Source organism: Zosterops lateralis, assembly GCF_965231275.1.
Source record: "Zosterops lateralis genome assembly, chromosome: 9".
Taxonomy (NCBI): Eukaryota; Metazoa; Chordata; class Aves; order Passeriformes; family Zosteropidae; genus Zosterops; species Zosterops lateralis.
Window position 1 is genome coordinate 27,068,881 of NC_139769.1, and position 21,708 is coordinate 27,090,588.

At 46.7% G+C, this 21,708-nt stretch overlaps 1 protein-coding gene across 2 annotated transcripts in view; it reads right to left on the bottom strand.

Moving 5' to 3' along the window:
• Nucleotides 1-10,042: 10,042 nt before the first annotated feature.
• COP1 (COP1 E3 ubiquitin ligase) overlaps nt 10,043-21,708 on the bottom strand; it is a 124,804-nt gene continuing 113,138 nt past the window's right edge. For both annotated transcript variants that reach the window (XM_083867433.1, XM_083867432.1), the window contains exons 19-20: nt 13,007-13,051; nt 10,043-11,185 (exon numbers count right to left, since the gene is read on the bottom strand). In XM_083867433.1, the coding sequence (XP_083723559.1) occupies nt 11,168-11,185; nt 13,007-13,051 (63 nt within the window). In that variant the 3' untranslated portion in view covers nt 10,043-11,167. The remainder of the gene's footprint in view (nt 11,186-13,006; nt 13,052-21,708) is intronic.

Genomic DNA, 21,708 nt, shown 5'->3' on the forward strand with positions numbered 1-21,708 from the left:
GATAAGTACTCACTTCGATGTGTAGGGAGCCCTACACCTTCACACAGACATCCTGCACAGAGTGAAACCCACCTCTCTGAGGAAGCCAGCAGTGATTTTTCCATGGTCTCAGACACTGGAGATCACCAAACCTGCCTGATCTACACCCTGAGTGCCACCAGTGAGGTGGGAGGCAGCTTTGCAGACTATCATGCAAAAGCCTGAGCTGGAAATGAGGTATTTCAGCTTTGGCTTTACAGGTGTACCAGCAAGACAAAAATCACGTTATTTGGGCCACGCTGATGGAAAAAAAGCCCAAGAAGCCACACGAGATTGAAATATCTGATCAGGCCCTCCTGGCTTTCTCCAGCTGGAGGAGTCACTGCCCTCCTTCACCTTTCAGCCACAACAAGGAGCCTGCAAGTCAAAGTCAAGGGCCTTGCCCCCAAAACTGTGTGTTCGGAGTGTGACCACACATGAAGGAGCAGTTTGTCCCCCAGGTCCCCCAGAGCAGAGTGCCTGCCTGTAAAACCCATGTGCTCCAATCCCTGTGAAGGTGTAAGAGAAAAGCAGGGTCAGGCAGAGCCCAAAGCTGCCACCCCTGTTTGGGGGTCCTTAATGAAACCTTAATGATGCTGAGGAGACAGAAAAAATCCCTTTTCTTAAATGTGCTTCAGAGCAAAGTACACCCCGAAATGGGAAAGTTGCTTGTTTTGTAGCCAACACAAGAAGTTTTCCAAGGCATGGTCTCTGGAGGGAAGAGGATGTGGTTTGCATGAGGCAGGGATGGGCTGAAGGGGTCCCAGGGGCCCATGCTGGGAAGAACTAGAGACCTTAATTTAGAAAAATTATTTGGGAGATCATTTCAAATCCCTTTTCTCTCTGTTTTGCTCAGGCTCATTCTGGGACTCTGGGCCATAATCACCCACACAGCACAGCACAGGCACCTTCATGTTTCACAAGCCTGCCTTGCTGCTGCCAGTGGGAATTGAGCCTCAGGGATACCTTAGGGCTTTCCATCACTTCAGGATTAGGAAAAGCACTCTCCAGTGAATGAGACTTTCTGGACTAGCCTGAAAGCCCCAAGATCTCTTCCCTGTGCAGTTTTTGGGAGGATGCCCAGCAGTGAGGCGCTGCTGTTCTCATCCCTCCCCTCCTGCTGCCCAGAACATCCCTCAAAAAAACCCAAAACCCCGAGTGGAAACAGCTCTGCAGCCCGTGCCCACCCACTTCCCTGGGCTTTGAGCATCCTCGCTATTTCCCTGGAGGCGTGTGGCAATGGGAACTCTGCAGAAGAAGGTGGGAGATGGTTTTATCCCCTGTCTCGGGGCCGCTGGGGACGGCAGCCCCCGGGAGAAGCAGCTCCTTCCCAGGCAGAGCTCGGGGCCGCCCCTCGGCAGCGCCGGGCCCGCCGTGCGCTCCCAGCCCGGATTACCGGAAAATTAAACATATGTCTCCATTCACCCAGGCGAGGAATTAGATGTTGATCCGTCCTGATTCCATCTATTTCAATTATAGACAAGGACAAGGCGCCGCCTTCCCCTCGCAGAGACCCGGGAAGGCGGGATGGTCCCGGGGAGGTCTCCCGGGCTGGGCAGGGGAGAATCCCAGGCACTGCAGCCCCTTTCAACCCCACGGGGGGGATGCTCAAGGCTATGGAAGGATGTTTGAGGCTGGGGGGGGATATTTGGGGGTCTCGGGTAGATGTTCAGCACCACGGGGGGATTAGTGAGGCCATGGAGGGGGAAGTTCTAAGGACTCTGGGTGAATTCTTGAGTTTCTAGCGTGGAAGTTTGGAGACCTGGGGTAGATCCTCAGGGCTCTGGGGAGATATTTGAAGGCATGAATGGGGTGCCCAGAGCCCTGGAAGGATGCTCAGAATGAGGGGCCATGGGGGGCTGACAGCAGGAACTTGCAGAACACACAGGGCCCTGTGTCTATAATAAGAGGGAGCAGCGCATTGTAAACCAAAGATGATATTAAAAAGGTTTGATTATAATCACAAGAGCAATAAACCCTTCAATCAAAGCCTCCAGATTATCTGCTATCATGCAATGGTTCACTGAATGTGAGCACTGGCAGGGATATGGAGAATGGCAACAGAGCCAAACAAGAGTCCCACAAAACAGCTGTGAGCTTCATGGCAAAGCGGCTCAGGTGCTTTATTAGCCCACACCAGCAGGGCTTCAATCCTCCTGGGGATGGGCTGGGAGAGCCACTCCCCAGTCCACTGCAAAGGACTCCTTCAGTGCAGTTTGTGTTTCCAAAGGAGAGGAGAAAGACCTTGAGGTGCTCCAGCAGTGGGAAATGCAGGCAAGCTCAGGTGGGTGGTGTGCTGGCAGCTCCAACCTGAGCTGCCCCTGAGGCTATGTCCATCTCCCACCCTGCTGGGGAGAAGAAACATCCTTGCTGTGAAGCCAGGGAAATTTGTCTTGCAATGACCAAATGGTTTCTAGTGTTTTACCTGTGAATAATAAATATCAATATTATAGAACAGCATTGATGTGAGGCCCAGCTGCTGCAGCAGGAGTGTTAAGCCAACGTGCCTGTATATAAAACACCCATTAGGAGAGGAGGATTTTCAGAAAACATCCAATAGATCTGTGCTTAGAGATTACCAGGAGCACACCAGAAACCAAATGGATTCTTTGATTTTGCATGTCAAGGACAACCACAGCTTTGATGCTGAGAGCATGGAGACACATTGATGCTTGTGAGGAGCACAGAGGATGTGGCACCTCCTGGTATTGTTGGTCTTGTCCACCTTTCTCTGTCTCCAGCCCCTCCTTGAACATGCTAGGAGAAGACAGTCACCCAGGGGGCAGGGCTGAGGTTGGTTACTGCTGCTGGGGTAAGTGGGTGCAAAGCTCTGCCCCATCCTTGGGTTTCAGGGTGCTGCTGGCAGCAATTTCTCTGCCTCTCCCAAGCATCAGCTGTGTCTGCCTGCATTTAACACTCTCCTTCTTGCCAACCTGTGCTCAGACACATTCCCAAATAACCTCCCCATTATGTCTGAGATGGCTGGTGCCCAGCCACATGGACAGGGGGGAGAAAGGTGTCACCCTGCAGGGGCTGGCTCTTCTGAGGGCCCCTCTTGGAGCCCAGGGCCCAGTGGCTGGCAGGGCTGTGGGGCAGCAGATTGCCCCTGATGGCAGGAGGCTGTCACCTCCAGCCCCAAAACATGCTGAGAACCAGGAAAGCAGCCAGTGGCTTTCTTGGCTCACCAGGAGGGAGACAGCTCCTGCCTGGAGGACAAGGCTGCAGGAGGAGCAGGGAATTGGGGCAGGCAGAGACCAGAGAGCAGATGTTGGATAGGGCATCTCTTTCCTTTGGTCTCCTGAGGTTCTTCCATGCAAAGCAAGCTGGGAATCTCCCCCTGCTCTCAGGGTCAACCCAAAAAGAGGGTTTATCCAAGCCCAGGCACTTGTATCCTGGCAAAGCACAACAGTTCCCAGTTTTCTAAATCACACTGGGTGCTTTGGGACATTGTCTTCACTGTTTCCTCCCCCCTCTGTCCCACTGCTCACAGCAGAAGGTGCAGCAGCAAGGCCTGAGTTGCTCAGGAATGCCTGGAGCCCCTGGGCAGGCAGCTCCAAGCTGGCTTTTGTCCCTCTTTGCCTGTCTGGGGTTATGGTAACTCTTCATCATCATTAAAGCACCATCCCTGTGATTTGATTTCTCACCCATCAGCAGTGCCAGACATGCAGACCATCTCCATGGCCAGAACAAACAGTCCTTAAAAGCACAGGCAAGAGGCAAACAGCCTCTGGGGGCTCAGAATGAGTGGTGCTGAAGCTCCTTGAAATCTTCTTTTGGAAGCTTTCACCCAAATTCCTGCCTCCCAGGAAGCAGAGCTGACACCCCCCCAGCCCAAGACATTGAAACCCGTGGCTTTGCATCGCATCAGAAGAGGCTCTGAGGCCTTCAGAGAGACAAACAGCTGTGAAAAGAGCCATGGGGGAAATGGGTACACAAGAGATATTAGTCCCTGGCTAAATGCAGGGATTTTAAATCCTGATTTCCTACTGCAAACAAGCATTGTATGCTCTCAGCACAGTCACTCATTCAGTGCAGCCAAGCAGGGACAGTCTCCTTGCCCCCGTGCAGGAGAGGACAAGCCCCCTCCCACCCCAAATTGTCTCCTACTCCTCCACATGAGAGCCTCGGAGACGCTCCATGCCTGGGACACACTAGGCTGGAGATGTCCCCTCACGGTGCTGGGCTCCCTCTCCCCCCTCCTCCTCCTCCCCCCAGGCCTGTGGGGCACAAGCAGCTTCCCAGCTCCAGTGGGAATTGCAGCACACCTCAGCGACATCAGGACATTACAGATTCCTGGGGTTTTTTAAAGTGCAAAATGCCCTTTAGCACTGCTTATTGCCATGCACAAGGCTTTTTAGATGTCACAAGGATGTAGTGAAATAATTAAACCCCATGTTCAGACCTTAAATCTGGTATTAAAATGAAACTCGGGCAGCTCCAGAGCTGCACAGAAGCTCCACAAAGGAAGGAACCTTAACCTCATGTCTCTGCCTTGGGATAAGGCTGTGCCATTCTGCCTTAGCCAGCAGCTTGGGCACATCCTGAGTGCTTCATGTGCCTCTCCAGGTTCACTCCTGCAGCTCCTGTTGCTTCCTGCAGGAACCAACACAGATGTGGGGTTGGCATGGAGGCAGTTTTTGCCCACTTTATAGTTGGATAAAACTGATCCCAGAAGCAGTGAGGGCAAGGCAGGAGTTAGAGGGATGGTTCACCACCCCAAACATCTCCTTTGCAGAGCAGCTCAGTGGGTCCTACCCAGCTGGGGGGGTATGAGGGGAACACTTGTCCTGCAAGGAACCAGCACACGGGTACTGGAATTTCCATCACTTGGCTGCACACAAGTTGTTAGGAATAAAGAAGATAAATAAAGATAAATGGAGAAGAGCTGAACATGCTGGCAACCCTTCTCTATCATTCCTTTTCTTCCCTAAGCAGATCAAATTATGACCTGGAATCACTGAATACATATTTTATTATGTGGATAATTTAAAGGATGAGGATGAGACAGAGAATTCATAAGGTACAGTCATGTTAGAAGACAAAGAGTTCCCATTAATCTCCTACAGGGAAAAAAACTGAACAGGAGAAGAGTGGGGGGTGTGGACAGGTTGTAATCGATCCTCTCCCCCCCTCATGAGCTGGGGCATGCAGGGATGACTTCTCCACTAACAGCAGACAGAAGCTGCTTCTTAAGATCTCACAAAACAGACATGGTGCTCCAAACTCTTCCTGGCTCCACTGCCCTTCACTAGCAATGTAGACCCACCATTTCTCATCGATTTGAAGAGCTTGGAAATCAGCTCTCCTCCTCCTTCTCAGTGCAGAGCTGGGGAGCAGGGGATGCCCCCCCACTTCCCCACAGCCCCAGGGAGGGCTGTCCCCCTGTCCCTGCTAGGATTCAGAGCCCCCCCTGGGGCTGTGCCATCACGGTCTGCTGGGCTTTGGCCCATTTCCCCCCAGCCTGGGCACCCGTCTGGCGCCAGCTGGAGCGTGAGGCTCTGCTGACTTGGAGGGGTCAGCCCCACTTCACTCCCCGCAGCATCCCCTGCCCCATTCAGGCATGGGTTGCTCTGCTTTCCACAGATCAATGCCAGCTTCAGGATGTTTTCTGGTCACCACTGGACCAGGGAAGAGCCACTGGCTCTTGGGAATTGTTTTTGTAACTTCTAAGCAATAAACAAAATAACTCTGTATAGTTTATGGGTGGCTGAGTCCTGGCACCAGGCTGGGGGTGAGGGCTCATCCCTGGAGGGGCAGGACCCCAGCACACACCTCTGACCCAGGACACTGGGCTGGGGACAAGAGCAGTTGGCCTGGTGCCTTCAGACCAGTCCCTGCTCAGGTCTAAGGGGATAGAAGGAGTGTGTTTTCCCTCCTAAACACCCTGAATGGTTTTATGGAGATTTTGACAAGTCAGATTAAGCTCTGTAATCAAGACAAACTTGTTGTTGAAATAAGGCCCCTAGGGACAAAATCAGAGCTGCTGAGCATTTTCCCTACCCAGCCCTGCACACCTCACAGTGGAGAGACAGGTGCTGGGATCATGCCTGCAGCATGAGCATGACAGTGCTCACTGTCCTCACTGTGGGGTCTGGAAAAGAGGACACACAGGTTCCATTGCATTCACACCTTTGCCCATTAGAGCTCAGCACTCCCTGCAGATCCCCCTGCTGGTGGCCCTCTCTGGGAGACTCCTGATGTTGAGGGGGTTCTGATGAGTTAATCTCGAAACAAACACTGGTAATTCATGAACTGAAGGGGCTGCAAGGGCACATCAGTGCTGGTGGGTTTGGGACTCATGTTGTGCTCATGCTGCTGGCTCAGTGTCAGCTGTCATGTGCTATTTATTACTCAGGGCTCCAAAGGACAGCCTTTACCTCCAAAATTATTTCCCAAATTATTATCTGACCAAAAGGATGAGACAGTGTGCTCCTCAGTTCTCAGAAAGGTGAGGGTACTGGAGGGATTTCAGGGAGGATGATGGTGCTAGAGATGCTCATGGCACTCACACTCCTCTGCTACTCATGCATGTCTCCACCCCCGAATTTTAGGAGTCAAACAAGAGAATTGAGGTAATACAACTCCCCAGACAGATCTGGGAGACACTAGGAAAGGCAGAACTGAGAGACAGATAAAACCTGTCTCTCTCTGCACGGATCAGAGGTTTTAGGCAGGCAGCTATGAGATGAGATTGGTTTTGTCCCCTCACTCCCTGAGGAGCTATTTTCCACCACTGATGGTAGCAGGTACACTGTAAATGTTCTATTCCAGGCAGATTAGAGGCTGTGATGTGGTGTGGAGCCCTCCCTCACCTGAAATGCTCATGCTGTGGGGAGCCCTGTGAGATGCTGTGGGCAAGGAGAGGTGGAACCATCTTCTCCCCTTCCCCTGCACACTGGTCAGGAAAGTTCATTCCAGTTTTCTTTCTCATAATTTATTTCTAAGAGGTGTCAAAACCCCATCACTTTCTGCCCCATCCTAGGAAATTTTCCCTGGTGCTTGATGTTGGAAGACAAATTCTTGTCCTGCCTCTGCTGAGTAACAGTGGCCAGCCACTGGCCAGAGCCAGATTTAACATGTGAAAGCAAGATGGAGAAATTTAAAAGTTTATTGGCAAGATCTACTCAACTCAAATGTCTGGTTAACACACAGAGCAGAGTATTTATCTTGCTTTAACCCAACTAGCCATTTTTAAATTAAGAAGAATTTAAACACTTAACATACCCAAATACAACCTTGTAACTGAACAGAGACAAGATGATCATCACTTTAAAAATTTGCAGCTCGCTCTGAAAGCGAAATTAAAGCAAACATGTGGTAATGGTTACCAGAAGGCTGAGGGGACTAGTGCTACAGGAGCTTCTCCAGGAGACAGATGTGGGCTCTGGTCCTGATGCCACTGATGCTGCTTTAATTTGTGAATTCCCATGGTCTCAGGCACACCTTCCCATTTGCCAAATCCCTTAGATCCCCAGCATTTAAGGTAGGTGACACTCCCTGACCTCTACAGATGCTCCACCCATTAACAAGTGCAGGACATGGTGTCCACACTGCTGAGAGGAAGGAAAATCCGTCTCTGAGATCAGCTGAGGAACATGCCACGAGGTTGGCCTCAAGGAAAAGCCTTTGCAGGCAGTGGTGAGGGCTGGCAGGAGGTAGGATGCAATCACCTCCTCTGGATGCCTGCCAGGACACCGGGTGCTGATGACACACACGATTTCTTCAAGGCAAACACCACAGTGAACACTACTCACCCCGGACTGCTGCAGGTCCTTGCTGGGCATTTCTGGCCTCCAGAAAAGCAGTGAGAAAGGAAAGAGGACTTTTGAGCTGGAAAGGAGTTAATCTGCCTTCCCAATTATCTGCTGATGTCATTATGACCTTCCATAGTTATACAAAATTACCCTAAACAAACAAAGCTCTGCACTCCGGTCGAACACTGGCATTAGCAGCTGGCCCCACTCACTGCAGGAGAGCCCTGACATATTGATATTAATTTAGATTTCCCATTGACCATCATTTTCAATTCCCTCCAGCACTGAATTTTTTTAGCACTGAGGCATGTTCCTCCCACTCTTCTGTTAAATGCTTTAAAGTTAATTGAAGATGCTGGCTGGCCAAAAAAGGTTTCAAATTCCCTTTCTCAAAAAATCTGACTCACCTAACACCTCTTGCAAGGGCACGAGAGCTGGAGGCAAAACTGTTCTGGGGCAGCTTCCAGGCAAGGGCTTTGTAACCTGGTTTGCTCAAAAGAAGAAAGTGAGACTAAAGACTCCATCTGCAATTAACTTCCACAAGGAGAGTGGTTAAGTGCTGGACAGGTTTTCCAGAGGGACTTGGGAATCTTCTGTCCTTGCCTGGTGAGCATCTCCAGGCCCTGAAGGAACCTCATCCAACTTGGAATAAGCTCTGCTCTGCACAGGGGGTTGGACCAAAGACCTCTGGACATCCCAGCCAAAGTCAATCACGCCCCAGCTCTAAAAAGGCAGAAAACCTGGAACTGTTGGAACTGTTGGTTCAGTCGGTGACTAATTAAAAAAATATTGACCACATGCTGTTAAAAAAAACCCCAATAAAATTACAGTAATTATATGCAACTTAATTTGTCAACTGTGAAGAGTTACCTGAAGGAAAGGAAATTAAGGGGATTAAAATAAGGAGCATTACCTCTTGTGACAAAGAGACGAAGACAAAAAATTGCCATCAACTTGTGTTTATGAGCTGCTGTGTTTCTAATTAGGGCCAGACACCAAATTTGCATTTTATCTTGATTGAAACAGAATGAAAACTGAAAAAATAAAGGTGTCCGATGTTAAACAGCTTTCCCTGTTTAATTCAAGGAGTAACCTCACAGCATTCAAAACAGCTGTTTTTTTTTCTTTCTGCTTTAAAGATCTCGGCTTTGTCAGAGTAATTTAAATTTAAAACACGGAGGATCTTCAAGTGGGGGGAGAGGAGGAATGAGGTCACCTGCCAACAGTGGCTGTGTGGCACCAGGCTGGGGTACAGCAGCAGCCAGGGCAGTTTACAAAATAAATTAGAAAGCATTGATAAAGATGCCAGAGGCTGGGGAAACCCACACCTGAAACCAGGGGAAGCAAAAAGAGCAATGGCAATGGGTCATCACATCGGCCCTGCCTTTGGAGAGGGCTGGCTGGGAAGGATGCTCAGCACAGCCACTCCACACCAAATTATCTTAAAATGCAGAAAAATGGAAATCAAACCAGTGCTCAGTGGGATGTGTCAGACTGCTGCCATCAGGCAGAAGGAACCAATTTTGTTTTCTTCTGCCACAGTGACTCAGGTTACTCACAGAACAGAGACCTGCAGGTAGCCCTCCCGAGCAGAACACAAGCTGCTGTGCTGTCTTCTCTCTCCTTCCCTTCCCTCCTCACTCTCCCCCTCCACATCAGACAGAAATCATGGAAGAAAATCAGCATGCAGCATCTGAGAGCCATGCATCCACCTCTCCCTTGGAGCTCAGCATCACTTTTCTCCCCAGTGGACTAGACTCTGCAGAAGCTATTGGTGGTGCGTCCCACATCCCTCTACCTTTGAAGGAGCACAGATGACCCCCTAGGAACATGCACCAGCACTGAGCCAGGACAGGACCTGTCCCCAGTTCTTCCACAAGGCCTCATCCCTGCTTCTTTATTAATACCCTCAAGAGCATCTTCTCTTGCTCTTCTTCCCTGCTCTGTGCCAAAAGGGTGTGAGAAGATCACACAATCCTCCTGGGAAGGTCAGAGTCAGGCTTTTAACACCTGGAGGAGATGAGACCTGTGCAAATCCCTGCATCAATCCCAGCCCGTGTGCTGTGAGGCAGACATGTCCCTGCAGTGAATGAATGGAAAAGGATTCTGTCTGCAAACCAAAACACTTCCCACAGGTATCACTGTCTGCAGTGCACCTTTGACACCCACCAAATCTACCTTGGAGCTTAGCAAGTTCTGGCAGCAAACCTGACAGTTTAGCCTGGCGGCTGCTTGTGATCACTGTCTGCACCTTCTCATCTGCTCTGCTATCCTGCCAAGAAAGCAACAACAACTCTCAGCTTCATGGTTTATTCCCCCTCCATATGAACAATTAAGTGTATGCATGACCATTAAAAATAAGGCTACTTATATCATGGCTCTGAAACACATTACAAACCAACTCCATCCCCTCTCTTTATTACAACATTCAAAATGCTTGGGCTTCCACGGTGTGCAGAGAGGGGCAAACACAACCAGACCACACAGGCGATTGAGTGGTGCAGGGCTTTGGTAACTGGATCTAGAAGCTTCCTCCTCTACAGCTGAGATAGTCAAACACAGCCAGCTCAGGGGGAGGCAGATTTTCATCCCATGGTGTCTTGGCAAGGTCAGTCCAGGTCCCAGGAACTGCAGGTCCCCTCATCTCAGCACTCTGCTGGTGGCAGGTGGCCCACATGGATGGGAGGTCAACTTAATCCTCTCCTTTGGAACTGCCCCTTTGGGGCAAGGAAGGGGTCTAAGGAGAGGAGGAAGGGGAAGGTGTCCTTCTCTTCTTGATGACTAGAGGACTTCACTCTCCAGTGGTGTCAACCTCGGTGACACTTCTCAACATATAATTAATCTAAAAAATAATTAATAAATCAAAGTAACAACGGGACTGTAGCATGATGGGATTTCAAACTGAATTGCTTGCATGTCCAGGTAAGGCTTAGAGACTTTCCAGTGGGGATGAAGAAGAGTCCAGATGAAAGTAACTGGAGATGTGCAACTGAGGACAGCCCTGTGTGCTCCTGTAAGCTCCCTTCACAAGTAAATCTGTTCTCTTATGCAACAAGACAATCTTCCAGCTTCAGCTTGTGGCTCAATAAATTTTATTATTCCTTTTTGTTTTTATTTAAAAGAATTTGTTTTCCTATTGTAAAAATTAGACAACCATACCACCACCACCACCAGCAAAGTCTGTGGAGTTAATGTTGATGGCAGACAGTTCACTGGTGTTACCAATGTCTCAAAATGTCCTAGAAAGTCCATAAATGGAAAAAAAAAAACCCAAACACGATCATTTTGGGGAGGAACATCAAGGTGGTTTTGGTTTCTTGTCCCACTGTGGTTCCCAGATGAATACTGTAGCGTATCAGCAGGACCAAGTACCTCATGCCTTGAGAGAAAACCCTTCATACCAGCTCCAGTACCTGATTAGTAAGGAAGACGAGACATTTAGAATAGGAATTTATGACATTCATTATTTCCTACATCAGCACATAGATCACTAAGACAGGACTGACCCTTCCGTCTCCACCCCTTACCCTTTATTCACCAGCATGCAATAATACCCCACAAATGGGAAAAGCACTTGGCAAGCATCCCAATTTTGATGTCTGCTTGTGTGATGATAAATTAGCCATGAAGCAAAACTATCTACAGATGCCTCATTTCCCCTCATCTCAATCACACAGCTCTTGGAAATCCTGTAGCAGAGATAAGAACTTTTGTCATCCCAGCCCTCTGTGCTCTTGCTTCCCTTGTCCAGGCTGGGATGGAGCAGCAGCCTCTGAAGGCATGGACTAGAGGCAGCAGGAAAGTCCCCGTGGGGCTGCTGGAGTCTGCATTAACCTGGTTCAGCTTCACTGGGAAAAGCTCTGGAGCTGTAGCTCAAGGGTAATGCCCAGTATGGCATCTGTCCCAAAGTGGTGTGGGACACTCAGGTCTTTCCCAGACCACGCCACCTTCCCACTGCACACTGTCAAAGTCAAATGGAGATAGCAGAGCTCTGACAGCTCTGGCTGTCTGCACATTTCTCTCTGTCTCCCTTCTCTCATTAACAAGCAAAGTGCATGAGCAAAGCCTCTCCTCTCTAATCACTGCTCTTGCTGCTGGATTCACTTCAAAATATCAAAAGTGCCTGTGCATTTTGTCCATTTTCCTAAGGAGCAGGTGACCAAAGTAACCATCAACCAATTCTGAAATACAGTATATAAATAAATCCCTATGAATGAGAGGCTACAGCATCACATGCTGCAACAGCAGCAGTAACCCAGACACTTGCGTCCTAAAAAAGGAGAAAAAAAAAATCTTGAAATGCAGTTAAACACAGACCACTTGGGCCTCTCACCAGTTTGGCATTTTTGGTGATTTTTCCAGCGTGGTTCAGACCAGCAGCTCTGGTCTGGCTCCAGAGAACTGCTATTGCCACAGGGATGTGAGGGACCATCAGGACCTCAGCCTCATGACAGTGACAATGCAGTGTAAAACTCCACAGACAGCAAGTGAAACCCTTTACCAGAAGCTCCAGAATGCTGCCAGGGGTCTGGGCTACAAGCTTAGGGCATTAAAGCACCAAACCTGACAGCATGGTGTTGGCCAGTGCTGAACGTGGGATGAAGTTCTGGGTTTGGGTTGACTTTGGTACTGCCTTGGGTATTGGTTTTGCTTGGCTGATAGACACATAAAGAAGGAAAGTCTTTTCCATATCATTTGACATTCCACAGATAGAAATACATTGAACAGACACTCTTAGATTTAATTAAAGAGCTGAAAACTGGTGCTGTACCTGGGGAAGGCTGATGCTTTCACAAAACCCCGTGCTGGCAGCTGCTGTCTGTTACTGCCCATGTGAGCACCAGAGTCAGCAGACAGGGAGCATCCCTGCTCATTTCAGCACTGCTCCAGCCAGCTGCACACCAGGAGCTCAGCTTTCAGCCCTGCTGCATCTGCAGCAGCCAGAGAGGTATTTGTGCAAGGCCCCCTGTGCTGCCAGGACCCCAAGGAGCAGCAGTGGGTGCTGGATGGCCACCAGCAACTCTTCCACACCTCGCTGCAACTGGATCACTGCTGGGGCACTGCCTGCTCACTCCACTGTGTGCCACAGGCAAATACATCATTTAAATTGCAAAACTCCACAGCCAAGATGACCTCCTCTAATGGTTTCTCCTGGCTGTTCAGCGTCTCTGACCTTGCTCTTTAATATCAACAGATTCAAGTGTGTTAAAGGCAAGATGTATAAAATAACTTACCTTAATTGTACCCTGACTGTTAGCAGCAATAAGCACGTTGGACTCCTGGAAAAAAAGAAAAAAAAAAAAAGAGGCACTATCAGAACCTGCCATTGCTTTTTTCCCCCACATATTTTTTGGATGAAGCAACAGAGAAGAAGTTATTTTTATCTTTAACATTAGAAGTATATCTAATTTCAAAGGGATTTAACTCTTCCTATATCAGAGATGCTTTCAAGGCTCAAGTCTTTATAAGTTATATACCTTGAAGAATTAGAAAGCAATAATCCTTAGTGTTTGTACAGAGCTTTGAATCTCCAAAGCAATTTACAAACATGAATTAATTCTCACAGCCTTGTGGTGAAGGGGACTAATAAAAATAATAGTAATTTCATTTTTTGGCAGCTTATGGACAGAGATCTCCAGCACCCTAACTAAACCAACTAATCACCGTTACAAAACCCCTCTAGCTCTGAGGCCAAGAGGCTTCAGATGAGTAAAACAAAGAGGAGAAGAGATTAGAGAGCAATAGCAGATGCAACCAGTTTGAAAGGGAAGATAAATAGAGGGCTCCAGCCCTGCCTCAAGCACAGAGGCAGCATCTATTTACCTCCTGCCAATTGATGGAGTTGCATTTGGAGATATCCTGGTTGACTGCAAATTAATGGTCTGCTGCATCAGTCAGGCAGCCCCCAGGTAAAAGCTGGAGGAGAGAGTGTCTTCTCCAGAGCACATTCCTCACATGGCCAGCAAGCACAGATGTACCCTTCTCAGCCAGAATCCTATCCAAAATCCACGGAGAAATCCACAAGCCTAAAGCACATAAGCACTGGGGTAGCTGGCAAGAGCCCCAGGGATGCTGAGGGAGCAGCAGTGCTCCCAGATGGGTGTCCTGCAGCCATCCTCGTATCAGCAGACGTGGTGCACGCTGCTGGACTGCCCGCAGCGAACTGTTCTCTCTCAGGACAGCTGAGATCTTTTCTGAGACACATTTTTATATTTCTCTCACTGCTGCTATCCATCCCCAGACAAACTTGCTGTAATTATCCCATTGCTTAAGACATGCATTTTTAATGAACTCAGTGACTAGAACATGCCCCGCTCCAAAGGGAGTGGGAAGGCAGCTCAGCACAGCCCCAAGCTGGCAGCCTGCTGCCTCACCACGGAGTTCAAGACTTTGCACAGCCTCCAGATTTGAAGCAAAGGGAGAAAAAGCCCCTTCAGTGTGAAAAGCCATTTATCAGGTAAGAGTAGCCTTGTGGTAGACCACTGGGCTAACAGACACAGATACACTTGTTCACCCTGGTACAATCTTAGAGGATTAGTTAAAACTCCTGATATTATCTCACTAATGATCCTCCAAGTCTAAGCTCCTGAAAAGAAAATATATCCTCAAAGGAAGAATATGCTGTAATTTCTTTTAATTTGGTGGCTAAGAATCTAATCCAGTGAACTGTTCAGCTTCTGGTTAACAGCATTAAAATCAAAACCCATTGTGGGGGGGAAAGCAGATATAAATATTATCTGGGTACTTAAACAGGGACCAGGATGCCCAACAGGATTCTGGAAGCAAGGGAGAGGAACCAGCAGCAATCTACTGTGCAGTGCAGGAGACCTGAACTCCTGAGTACAGATGATGCAGGGTTTGAATGATTCCCGTTTGCACTGTGAGTGACTGGTAATTCATCCTGCTGCTGCAGCCTGCTGGGGTGCCACTGTAAATGAACTCTGTTTCAATGAACACTTTTACCTGCTAAATAAAATAAAAATGCCAGAGGGTAATTTACTCTCACTCCCTTGTTCTTCAGAAGCCCCTGGGTGCTGGGTTTTTTTCAGCAGGGTCTGAGCTAATCACTGCTCTGCTGCTTTCATCCACAACCATGAGATGCAAACAGGAGCAGACAGCAGCAAAATTAGCACCAAATCTGTCACCGAACAAACAGTGATTGCTTGTTAAGGCACTCCAGCACTGCTTCTCCAGGAACACAGCTAAGTAACTTGTTTTTAATCCTCCAAAGAAACAATTCACTTCCTTTTGTGTAGCCTGTAAAACAGTCAATATACTCAATGTGTTAAACACCTAAAGAAGTCATGAAGTTGTTGAGATGTGTAGGTTTGTAATTTGTGATAGCTGGGTGCACATTAAATCAAATTTTTTTTTTTTTTTTGCCTGCACATGTGTGAATGGGCTAACCAGGAGCTCAAAAGAAAAACCCCATCACCACTGAACTGGCAGAACACCTACTTCCCCAAACACAGTGCTATGACTACCTGTATCACAGAGGCTTGAAAAACAGGGTCTCACCATCCATTGTGGCTGCATGTTCTACTTTACCATAACCAATTGGTGTTTTTATGCAGGGCAAGAAGGTTTAAAGACTGGCCTTACTCATCCCTTCCATTTCTGCTGCCTGCAGGAGCCACCAACTCCAAAGCCAGAGGCAGTGGGAATGTTAAAGATCCAGTCCAACTGAGTAATCCTGCTCTGAAGAAAGCAGTTATTAAAATGACTCTTCTACACATGACTCTTCTCCTAGGAGTGGTTTGCACCTGCAGCCCCTCTTAGCAGGGAGAGGCAGAAGGAACAAGTTGCCTTTGCTAAAACAAGACTGAAGAAGAAAAATGAACAAACATAGCAAAGCTTGAGAGATTAGGGTTTACTGCCTGGCAAACAGCAGCATTTTGTTCTGTGTGGCTGCTAATCTCAACCTTTAGAATCTTGCTCCTCTTAAAGGCAATAGAAAAAAGCTCTGGGGATGTCAAAATTATGCATCTTCTTGTCTTTCAGAGTTACACATGAATTAAAAAAATTAACTGGCAAACGTAGGTGCATGTCAGGACTCATGTTAAAATTAATATAGAGTGCAGTTCCAGAACTGCTCTAACATGCTCCAAGGCTTAAATTCTATGCTAAGACCTATGACTTTCTGCATCTGCCTGCTTTTTTTTTTTTTTTTTTTTTGGGGGGGGATTGCAGAGACATTATTACAGGAAATCTGAAGGACAGTTCCTTGACATGGGAAGGACTTGACTCCACCACAAATCTCTGTTATTGCACAGGCTGGATACATATTCACAAAAAGGTAACCATTATGTAAAGTGATGCTGTAAATTGGTCTTGAGTGAAAAGACAGACCTGACAGTTCACCTGACAAAACACCTCTGTCCTGACACATCCCTGTTTCTCCAGTCTGAACATGACTAGTGGACCCATAGTAACTTTAGAGCATTCACCCATGAGATTTGAAGGGATTTTCACTGATTGCACCAAAAATAAAAGAAAAATTTCTTTGCAGCACATTCTTGATGGCAAAAGCCCCCAAAATCAAGTTTAGGACCTTCCTGAGTATATGAGATGCCTGCTACATTCATCATTCAAAGGAATTATTCACCTGGTGACAGCTGGGTTTTGAAGCACACTAATTTCCTTCTCTCCAAGATGAGCCCTATTTCAGATGGCCCTGGGGATGCAATTTGTACAGGAAAGGAACAGAGGAGAATTAAAGTCTGGCTGACTGCTGGTAGTCATGCAAGAGTAGTCAACATTAAGACAATCAGAAATGTTCTGGATGTTTTGTGAGGTTTGAAGAAACTCAGCTGAACAACTGAAAAGTTGTCAGAGCTGCTCCAGTGCAACGGGGAGTTAATGACAACTGAGGTTGGAGCTCTTTCACCCCTTTACATCTTTGTGTAGGAAAACATTGCTGGGAGGAGAGGATACGTAAATGAACACGATCCCAGATGGACAGTTGTTAAATCCATGCACACATGTTCTTGATGGGACACTCACTGACACTCAAGTAGACTCAACTCCAGGGAGGGAGGAAAAGCTCTGGACAGACCCTCCATCCTCCCAGAACCTGCAGGGCTCCTCTCTGGCTGTCCCTCCTCACCAATAAATATGTCTCACTGCAGCTGCACCAGCTAAAACATCCCTCTCACCAGTGGGCTCATGCAAAATGAGTAATTTAGTCTTCCTCTGGCATCAAACCTGTCCCAAAAGGGCTCAAAAAGGACTAAGATGACCACAAATCACTAACAACTTTTTTCCCCCTGATTACAATCCTTTGAGACTACTCCTCCCTTACTATCCCACACATATAAATCCTTAGAATTAGAATTCAGAAGTAGAATTCAGAAGCCTACACTGAAGGAAAAGCTGAAGAGATAATTCCTTAGGATGGATGTGTTTCCAAGTTAATTGTGCACATCTTCACACAAAGGACTGGAAATCATTTTTGGGTCTTTCACCATATTATAAATAATTACAGGCCATAATGTTTGTGTTTCTTTGTTACCTCCTCCCAACTTTTCTGCACAAATAAAGGAGATTCACCTCAAACTTCCAGCACAGCCATCACTCATGTAAGCATGAGGTTTCCTGGATTTTCAGCTAGGTTTGTTCTATGGATTCACAGTTAGGGTTCTCAAAGATCTGATTTTAAATTAACAACTTCTCACCTTCCCTCTCCAGCAGATGTTTTGGCTAACAAATGGCTGTTTTTTCAACACTTATTCCAAGGAGCTGGAGTCTAATTAAGCAAAGCTGTTGATACAGTGGGAAAAGCACCTGGGTGAGAAAGCTTGCAGTCAAACAGCCATTGTCTTCTATTATTGACAGGTAGAATACAAGTATAGAGTTGAACTAAATCTAGTGCTGTTTGTACAGAAAGTCCATTACTTAAGTAAACTTATTTCTTCCTTACTGAAGGTGGCAACTATTACTGTGGTGCTGGCTTTAAGGACTGAGCTGCAGACTATCTGCAAGACATATTTCACCAAAACTTTTTCCAAAATCTTTCTACACATCTAAATGTGCACAAGTGGTTCCCCAATAGACCTCACCACTGCTTGACTGCTCTTCATCTTGTAATTAGCAGATTCTAATGGCTATTCACTCTAATTCCCTTGAGCTCTGGTTATTTTCTTGTGTTTGAAAGAAAATTACAAATTCTAACCCAGGAAAACACAATGAACCTCCAGTGTCCAAAAACCAAGAGGTTTTGAGAAGCTGAACTGCTAGATTAGATCCCTTCCCAGCAGGACAATGTCCTGCATGCCAAAGTTTGGGGTTTTTTCCTATTCTTGTGCTACAGCTATTACCAATGAGAGGTGCCCAGTGGGTTGGTTAAAGTGGTGCACAACCCTCTATTTCCCTGTAAAACAGAATTTACTTTCAATGCCCCCACACTCACCTAACATTAATCTCTTCTGAACAAATTTAAAGGAATATTTATTATCTATACTGTGAATATCAGGCTCAAGCAGAAATTAATTACTTTACACCAAGTGCTTCTTTACAGAACAAGGTCTGACATATAAAAGATGTTGTACCAAAATATTTCAAGAGCAGCAACACCCAACTCTTTAGGTATTAAAGCTGGAACAGAACATACACATCTAAACTGTGTCTTTTAATCCTTAGAAACTGTATTTTTATCTAATTCTGAAGGTAATTCCTTTGTACACACAGATAAAGCCTCTTTAGGCTTATCTGGGCCCCAGGAAAAAAAAAGCAAAAACTCCATATATCTGAAAAAGGTCTTGTCTGTGCTTCTTCCTAGATCCAGCTGTAAATACAGAATCTTTTGAGTTTTTAAATTCACAAATGCTACACAATTATACCCACCCAGCATAACAAGGATATTCCCTGAAATGTTAAGCCACAGATTTAAAGATTATGGCACTTCTTTGACTCACTTTCTGTAGAAAGACTTACCTACACATATATATAGTTTCTTCTTATGTCAGAATTCATGAGCACACTGTTAAGTTTTTCAGAAAAAAATTTTCAAACAAATTAGTGTTTTCATCATCCTACATTGTGCAGAGTTTGCAGCTTGCACACAAGATGAAGTGCATCTCACTAGGAAATGTGCCCAGGTAGAAATTCAGCATCTCCTTGAATCCCTTCCCTTGTTTCTCAGCTATTCCAGACTTTAACCTCAGTACCTGGGATGCCTTTATCAAGTTTTCTGACACTTCCATATCTGGTATTTCTAGCTGCAACTCAAAACACATGACTACAGCCCTTTTTCCTACTCCCTGAAATAGTCTTCTCATTTTTAGATTTTACAATGCATTTTCCTCCTTCTATTCAGATCAAACTCAGCACAAGAAGATGCTGTATAACTGGAAGCTTACTTGCTATCATACATCCCCAGGTCTGTATTCACAGCTCCTGGGTGCTCTGAGGAGAGCAGTCCAAGGCTTGCTCCAATGACACACTCAAATAAGCAGTAAGCTGTCCCTCAGCCAAGTAAGAAACCCCTTTTTCTGAACGTGCCCTTTTCATTTCTGCATGTAGTTCTCAAAGAAACGCTATCAACAAGGCAACTGAAGACAGGGCTAGAAGAAAATAGAAGTACACACATATCCAGTGCTGTACACAGCCATCAATTTCCTTGTTTCTATGCCATCTTCTAAATTCAGGATGGAAATGGAGGCCAATGAGACTGATGGGGAGAAGGCAAAGAAAGCTCTGCAAAGGCAGGAGAGCCAGCCAACAAAGCCCACCCCAGGTACTGCTGATACATTACAGGCAACTGCCTCTGCAATTCAGTCATTCTAGAACAAAACTAGTATTGATGAGCATCCCATTTATTTAGAATCCAAGATGAGAAAATCTCATTAGACGCTTATTATTCTACATCTACTGCAAAGCAAGATCCGCATCGCTAACAGCTGCTGCACACTCCCCCATCAGGCAAGGTAGGGAGATGTACATTAAAACCAAATTATTCTGGTGTTACACCTGCACCCCCAAAGCACAAGTCTTCCCCTCCTCTCTGTGAGGGAACATTGAGTTCCACTGCTCATTTATCTGTGACAGGGTCTCTAAAGTTACTTGTTCCTATAGTCATAAATCCCAAGATTTCAGATGCTCCCCATAAACAATATGCTCAAGACCTTGAAGGAAGTGGCAGCAGTATATAAATACAGCTTACAATAAACATTCAAAACACATATACGTAATCATACAACACATTAATATCAATATTGCAAAACCACAGAAAATGGGAAGGCATTGGTTTAGTGAAGCCAGCTTTTAGCATCAATTCTTTTAAGATTAAAACTCCCAAATATTCATTTGGCAATGCAATGCTGTACATCACTTGACGGCTGCATGGCTTAACACCTGCATTCCTACTGCCAATGTGTTTCCCCCCTTTTCCTTCCTATTGTTTGTTGCAGTCAGTCATTACATCATGCTGGAGGTGATGTATTTAATCCCTCCCTAGCCAAGGTCATGCTGCCCTGCCCATCCAGTGCAGTGTGGGGCAAAACCAAGCCTCAGGGTGTTATCATTAATATTGCTATTGCACATGTCTCCCTTCCAAACTCACATCAGAAACAAAAGACACAATCTGGAGAAACAGCCACTGATCTGCATGAGAGTATTCAGAAATATCAGCTAAGTCTGGTACTTTTAGATTTTGATTTTGTGCAGCTCAGTGGCAAACCATCAGGGATCAGAGCAGTAAACAGAAATCAGTAGAATGTGAAAAGCCTTTTCTGTTCAAGCTACCCTGAATTAGATAAGACCCTACAAACACGACAGCAGCCCAGTCCCAAAGCATAGCAAGGACCACAGCTCCCAGCTGCTGCACTAGGAAAGGAGGATGCAGGGAAACTTGTGAGAGAAAGGTTCTCCCTGCAGAAGATGGCTGGGCACTGGAACAGGCTCCCCAGGGAAGTGGTCACCAAGCCTGACAGAGCTCAGTATGTGTTTGGACAACACTCTGAGGCACGTGGTAGGATTGCTGGGGTGACCTAGGCAGGGCCAGGAGTTGGACTTCATGATTCTTGTGGGTCCCTTCCAACTCATGATATTCTGTGTTTCTATTCCAGCTCCTTAGTCCTCTTTAATGTACAGCACACTCCCCTTGCCCTTACTGTGAAAGGCAAACTTCAATCTGCTCAAGCCCTGCTTCATGTTCAGATGGTTCTGTTGTGCCATCTTTCCAAGACCATCTGCCCCATATATTTCAGAGCTTTTGTATTTGTGAGATCATTGCCCCTGGCATCGCATTTCTCATCAAAACCTTACTTTCAGCACTGTGTTCTTGGTTTCAAATGCTTCTTCCACAGTACTAGGTACATCTTCCCACCTGCTCTTCCTCCTCTAGCAAACTCACCTTTGAAAATCCTGCTTACAGCACAGTTTTCTTTCTTTTTTCCTTTCCTCCAGAATACTAGCACCAAGAGCAATGTGCACATCTTCCTTGGGGCCAGAAAGGGAGGAGATGATTGTTAGCCTTCCATTCTGGTCCCAGTATCCAATCAGCCAGCTGTATCTGCTTTTAGAGGCTGCCTTCCCTTGGTTCCTGAACTCATTACTGTGCTAGGATGACACATTTATTCCCCTGGGCTCTGCCTGGGCTGTCAGCTACAGCTCATTCCCACATCTAAGAAACATCTGCCTAGATAAACCCCAGAGGACAAAAGGATATAAGCAGGCAGAAGCCTTATGGTCAGGAACTGCAACCCCATGTTATTTTATGGGAACAAACTAACACTGGGCCAGGAGTATCCAACTAGAGGTGATCCACAGCAGCAGCTCACAGATCCACACATGTCCCAGATGCTGTTGCTTTCATGCTGTTTCCTGATACACAAGAGCTAATGCTGCACATCAGCTGCTGTTCTGAGCTGGAGCATGGTCCTCTGAAGGCTGACAAATGGTTTCTCAGTTGGGCCAAGAGGGATCACTGCCATGTGAC